Source organism: Onychostoma macrolepis, chromosome 15 (genome assembly GCF_012432095.1).
Source record: "Onychostoma macrolepis isolate SWU-2019 chromosome 15, ASM1243209v1, whole genome shotgun sequence".
Lineage (NCBI taxonomy): Eukaryota > Metazoa > Chordata > Actinopteri > Cypriniformes > Cyprinidae > Onychostoma > Onychostoma macrolepis.
Genome location: NC_081169.1, coordinates 30521702 through 30528788, shown reverse-complemented (window position 1 = coordinate 30528788; position 7087 = coordinate 30521702). Strand labels below are relative to the sequence as shown.

The following is a 7087-nucleotide window of genomic DNA, read 5'->3' as shown; positions in this document are numbered from 1 at the left end:
GACCCTGCAGCACAAAAGCAGTCATAAGCAGCACAGGTATATTTGTAGCAATAGCCAACAATACATTGTATGGGTCAAAATTATACATTTTTCTTTTAAACCAAAAATCATCAGGATATTAAGTAAAGATCATGTTCCATGAAGATATTTTGTAAATGACCTACCGTAAATATATCAAAACTTAATTATTGATTAGTAATATGCATTGCTAAGAACTTCATTTGAACAACTTTAAAGGCGATTTTCTCAATATTTAGATTGTTTTGCACCCTCAGATTCCAGATTTTCAAATAGTTGTATCTCAGACAAATATTCAGATGATGTATAAATCTCAATTTCAAAAAAATGACCCTTATCACACATAACAAAGTGTGTATGTACACACACATAGGCAATATTCCTGCTCAGTCTCAGTGCTTTAGTTTAAAAAAAAAAAAAAAACCTTTTCAAAAGAGCTGGTCAGTGTTTCATGTCTAAAGTTATACCCAAGTCAGTACATAAATAATTAATACTTCTATTTATATAATATTCAAAATATATTTTCATATTTTTATTTGTCTCCTTTCTTTCTGTACAACTTTAGATATGAATCATTGAGTTACAGCAGTTTGCTGCAGTTTCCTGCTGTTCCTCAATGTTTCATGTCTAACGTTATACACAAATAAATATATAATATTCATATAAAATATTCTGTATGATTATTATTCTTGAAAAATTGAGTAACAGCAGCAAAAGCTGGTCAGTGTTTCATGTTCGAAGTTATACGCAAATAAATACATATATTTATATAGTATTCATAAAATATTCAAAATATTATATTCCATTTTTGTATTTTTCTGTATAACTATGAAACTTTGAGTAACAGCAGTAAACAGTAAATCTTGTTGTTTCATGTCTAAAGTTATAAATAAATAAATATTTACATTTAATTTTCATATATATATTTGTAATTTAATTTTCCTTTTTTTCTGTATGACTTTAACCATGGAACATTGAGTAACAGCAATAAACACAGTAAAATTCCAAAAGAACTCGTTACATTTATTGCAATCCCAGCACGCATTGCATTCAACTCAGTGAGTCAAAAATGATGGCAGACATTGATTATAAATGTGTTTAAATTTCATTTGACACCAAACAGTATTGTTAAAGTAGTGCAAATGAATTCAGATTGAACCATGTAGATCATTTCAGATCAGTCATTTGAGGTCTGTTCCTCAGCAGGGCGCTGCCTATGTAGACAGCGAGGAGCTCACTAGGTTTCGGAACAGAGCTGAAGACAGACGTTTATATAAAACATAATTCATCTGCATAGGAGAGTATTGATGATGCTGTGTGATTACCCATGAGCCCTCACTGTTCTGATTTACTGAGACGCTTCATGTTCGGCCCACAGTGTGTGTGATGAATCATGTGAATCAGGAGTGAGTGGTGTGAATCAGGAGTGAGTGGTGTGAATCAGGAGTGAATCGTGTGAATCAGGAATCAGGAGTGAATGGTGTGAATCAGGAATCAGGAGTGAATCGTGTGAATCAGGAATCAGGAGTGAATCGTGTGAATCAGGAATCAGGAGTGAATCGTGTGAATCAGGAATCAGGAGTGAGTCGTGTGAATCAGGAATCAGGAGTGAGTCGTGTGAATCAGGAGTGAGTCGTGTGAATCAGGAGTGAGTCGTGTGAATCAGGAGTGAGTCGTGTGAGTCGTGTGAATCAGGAGTGAGTCGTGTGAATCAGGAGTGAGTCGTGTGAATCAGGAATCAGGAGTGAATCGTGTGAATCAGGAGTGAATCGTGTGAATCAGGAGTGAATCGTGTGAATCAGGAGTGAATCACGTCAGCCACACATGAACCGTACTGAACTAATGCTTTATTACTGGGGGAAGTGAAGGTTTGTTTGTGTTTCTATCTGTCTTCACACATACAGCAGACATCCAATTAACAATGAAGTTCAAAAGCAATAAATCATGTGTAAACAAATGGAAAATAACTGGTGTTGTGTCTGTCAGGAGCAGGTGTTGGGTTATTGCTCATATCGTTAACTTAATGGGTGATTTCCTTTTAACCTTTTTACCCATAATTCTGCAGGACTGTCCTCTGTATACGTTATATCAGTGACAGTGTGTGTATTTATGACAACATGAATTCAACAGGAAAGTGAAGAAGAATCTAATTCTAATGTCTTCTGTTACATCATTCAGAAAAAGAAGATTAACCACTGTTAGATTTAATACTTGTATATATGTATATAAAGAAAATTGTATGTGTACATGTATATCAAATATTTTTTAAATGTTTGTACATTTCTTTTTTTGTTTATAATTTAACATTTATTTACTTTTTTTTTAATCTCTGATGGACTGATGATCTCTGAGCTCATGACAGTGAATTTTCAATCTTATAATTCTATTGAAGTCAGTTTTCTGTTCTGTTTTCTGAGAGAATCTGGCAGGTTTCGATTAAACGAATGCTTTATTTTCTGCAGCTCTTCAGAAATGTTTGACGGAGTGAATGTTGTTCAGGTGAGACGTTCAGACCAACACAACAAAATCATCACAAATTGTCCCTGCAGCACAAAAGCAGTCATAAGCAGCACAGCTATATTTATAGCAATAGCCAACAATACATTGTATGGCTCAAAATTATCCATTTTTTGTTTTATGCCAAATAATCATTTGGATATTAAAGCTGCAGTCCGTAAGTTTTGCCTCTTTGTCGCCATCTCTGTTTGAAAACCTGGAATTGCAGCTGTGTGCAGAATTATCTTCCCTGCGTGGTCTGTGCTCCGGCAGGCTCCAGCGCGGATGAATCTAATGTTTTCAGGTGAATGTGTGGCAGTCAGTCACCGCACCGGTGTGGATACTGTACTCAGGAATCACTGATTCTAGCCTATGTCTTGGAATATATGACCCAAATAAGAATTTTCACCGTATATTGTCATCTGAACAAGTAACAAGTCTGCCACGTTTGTTCTGACCAACTGAGGAAAAAAGCATTACAATAAATCGCGCTACCAATGGTGATTAAATCTAACGATCGGTTAGCTCATATCACATCTAACCATGCAAATTATTATTATTGTTATACTTTATTCTCAAATGATTAATGTTAACAACATCAGCATTGTGTGACTGAGTATAGTGTGTGTTAGCGTGTAGATTTCAATTTCTGTACAGTCTAATATCTAATTGTCATACTATTTGAATTTCATATTAAGAAATTCTTTTAACCCAAAAAGCAAACTATGCTCCCTTCGAACTGGTTTTCTTTAAAATACAAATCCTGTGTAATCCCAGGCTATCTGTAATCAGAAGCACATTTAAAACTGGAATATAATTTAATTTCATTCACGTGTTTCATAAACACATAATATTTTTGGATTATAATCCGCCATCAAAATGATACATTTAATTATTCCAGCTGCTGTGAGAAAAGGCTAAACGATGCACCACTCAAATTAGAAAACATTATTATAAGCTAACCGTTGTGAATCAGGCTAAAGTAAGGCGATAGTTTTGAACACTGGCTGGTTATGTACTTTCTCAAATATCGATTTCGGATCATTTTTAACCAAAAAAAGTTACGGACTGCAGCTTTAAGTAAAGATCATGTTCCATGAAGATATTCTGTAAATGTCCTACTGTAAATATATTAAAACTTCATTTTTGATTAGTAATATGCATTGCTAAGAACTTCATTTGGACAACTTTAAAGGCGATTTTCTCAATATTTTGATTTTTTTTTTGCACCCTCAGATTCCAGATTTTCAAATCCTAACAAATCCAATCCTAACAAACCATACATCAATGGAAATCTTATTTATTCAGCTTTCAAATGATGTATAAATCTCAATTTCAAAACATTTACCCTTATGACTGGTTTTGTGGTCCAGGGTCACACATATCATCAGCTTAAAGTCATTTAAATATTTTATGTTCCTGCATCATTGATTTGTTTTATTTTTTTTATAAATATTAAATACTATTTTATATATATTTATAAAATATTTTTACAATTTATTTTTTCATTTAATTAATTTTATATATATTTTTAGTTTTTTATTCTTCACATTTGTTTATTTATTAGGAACTGCAGGTGTGTGCGGGTCACAGTCACATCAGGCCGTTGATTGCTCGGATCCGGATCAGTTCATTCCGTCCGGATCTTCTCGCGCACTTTGACCTTCACAGAGGTGACAGCACCTTACAGCACACGCCACTGCTCTAATCCATCACTCTTTCCTGAGACGCACATTCTGGGACATCAGACTGTTACTGGACTCCATTATCGTGGATCATTGTGATGTTGAAGGCTGGGATGGATTTGTTTTTTAATATGTGTTCAGAAGACAGCAGCGTCACACGAGGGGCGTTTAGTGTCCATCTAACCCATTTAAACACTCTAGGCGTCCGGTCGGACCAAACGGACTCATGTCTGACACACACGTGTGTTTTCTGTTTAACCTTTACACTTTTACAGACTTTATAACTTATTTCAGCCTGTTTTAATGTCAATCAAACAGAATCACATCAAGAACTTTAAAGGTCAGATGTCACGGATCACTCCATAGAGAGAGAGTTTATGTGTGTGTGTGTTTGTGTGAATGAGAGAGAGATTAATGGTGCATCCACATCATGGCAGAATTACCATTTACATATATATAGCAATATTATATATTGTAGCAATAGCCAAAAATACATTGTATGGATCAAAATGATAGATTTTTCTTTTATGCCTAAAATCATTAGGATATTAAGTAAAGATCATGTTCCATAAAGATATTTTGTAAATTTCCTACCATAATTATATAAAAACTTCATTTTTGATTAGTAATATGCATTGCTAAGAACTTCATTTGAACAACTTTAAAGGTGATTTTTCTCGATATTTAGATTTTTTTGCACCCTCAGATTCCAGATTTTAAGTTGTATCTCAGACAAATATTGTCATCATAACAAACCATACATCAATGGAAAGAATATTTATTCAGCTTTCTGATGATGTATAAATCTCAATTTCACAAAATTGACCCTTATGACTGGTTTTGTGGTCCAGGGTCACGTGTGTGTATATATGTATATGTATATGTATATATATATATATATATATATATATATGTATGTATATATAAATGCTGATTCTGACATGTGAACATCCCATAACTGTGTGTGTGTTTTATTTCTGTATGTGTGCTTGTGTTTGTATCAGTGTGTGTTTTTCATGTTGAATCTTGTAGAAAATGAAGCTATCATGTTTTGTTGATATTGCTGTAATATAACTTTATTCATATGATTAGCCTTTATAATTTAATCGTGATGATTCACACATTAACATTCGAGAAATCAGAGAAACATTGCTTTAGTTTACACACACACACACACACACACACACACTGAAACACAAGCAGAGTGAATCATCCGTGTTTAATGATTGACGCTCACAGACTGTAAACGCAGCATCGTTTATCTGATTGTGTGATTGATTCAATTAGTGTCTCGTTTTATGTGAAATTAAATCAGGTGGCGTAAATGAGTTTGCACAGTTCTTTTCCCTCGGTTGTGTTCATTTAAGAGAATCAGAGTTTCTGAAGAATCATATGCGATTCACACTTTTATCTGGCAAATATAGATTAATACAGTTTTTATGACTCTTGAAGTATTATCTGAATGTCACGTTCATAAATCAGTCATATACAGACGAGTTTGACGTGACATCTGGAAAATATAGATTTGTTTACATATTAAAGTCAAAATTTACTGATATGACTTTTTCTTTCTTTAGTGGAACATAAAAGAAAAATGAAATGTAGTTTTTTGAAAGTCGTTGAGCTCCAGTGTCGTTTAGACCCCATTGTCTTTCTTTTTATGTGCTTTCAATAGAAGAAAGTCATTTTTGGCTGAACTATTGTTTTAAAATGTGTACTTTTGAGAACAGGGTGTTTAGTGTCTAATGAAGTGATTATTTTGACATAAGCATATTGAATTACTGTGAGATCATAACTTGTTTTATGTCTTTGTACATGTTTTGCTGTATTTGATCAGTGTGTAAAAATACCATAATTTTAAACATTTTACAGTGTTTGTGTAATGACTGTGAATAATCTGATTGATTGATTAACTGGTTTGAGATGTTATGTGAAAATAGCAGAGCACAGACATTCATATCCATCATTTGATTACTGCATTTATATGATTATTACATGAACTTCACTGAGTAACTGAACAACCACTTAACTATTGGTTAACTTTAAAGTTAACTAGCAGCCCACTGACATCAGCTGTAAATGAGGACAAGCTTTTATTTCATGAGAATAACATCTGATGAATCATTTACGGTAAGACCAGGAGCATGAATCCAGAGTTAATAGTTTTGATTTCATATTGACTTTAGTGCAAGATTTTACGATTTCTGAGAAAATGTCGATGCACTCATTTTTCTTAGTTTTTTAATTGTTGAATTAGTTTGTATTTTTAGCTTTCCCGTTTTTATTTTCAATGTTACATTTAGTCATTTAGCAGACGCTTTTATCCAAAGTGACTTACAAATGAGGACAATAGAAGCAAAAAAACTAAAATCAACAAAAGAGCAATGATGTGCAAGTGCTCAGTTAGCTTAACACCGTACATGTAGCAAGGGTTTTTTGTTTTGTTAATTTATATAATAGATTAAAAACAAATAGAATAGAATAGAAAAAGAATAGAGAAAGCTAGTGTTTCTATTTGTTTTTTAATAGAAAACAAGCAGTTAGAAAACAGTTTAAAAATATATATTTTTTTAAATAAAAACAAAAAAAGAAAATAAATAGATTTATTAAAAAAATTATTTTTCTATCAATTGTAGTTATTTTAGTCAAGTTAAACTAAGGAAAATGAGAAATGACCGTTCCGAAACCAATTAGAGTCTAATAGTAATAATAAGTATAGCTTTTTTATTTACTCGAAAACAAAAAAACAAGAGAGTCTGGTGTATTGCGTCAATACAGAAAAATTGTGTTTTGAGAGGAAAAAAGATAAGTTGCTTATAGGCTATATTTTATTATTACATTCAGAAATAATAGGCTAAAATATCGGTGAATAAAGCAAAAGGTTTACA

The 7087-nt window shown here is 32.7% G+C and overlaps 1 protein-coding gene across 6 annotated transcripts in view; it reads left to right on the top strand.

Moving 5' to 3' along the window:
• Positions 1-6065, top strand: part of LOC131554332 (arf-GAP with Rho-GAP domain, ANK repeat and PH domain-containing protein 1-like) — a 75400-nt gene extending 69335 nt beyond the window's left edge. For all 6 annotated transcript variants that reach the window (XM_058799608.1, XM_058799604.1, XM_058799607.1 and 3 more), the window contains 2 exons: positions 2481-2517; positions 4082-6065. In XM_058799608.1, the coding sequence (XP_058655591.1) occupies positions 2481-2506 (26 nt within the window). In that variant the 3' untranslated portion in view covers positions 2507-2517; positions 4082-6065. The remainder of the gene's footprint in view (positions 1-2480; positions 2518-4081) is intronic.
• The last annotated feature ends 1022 nt before the right edge of the window (positions 6066-7087 follow it).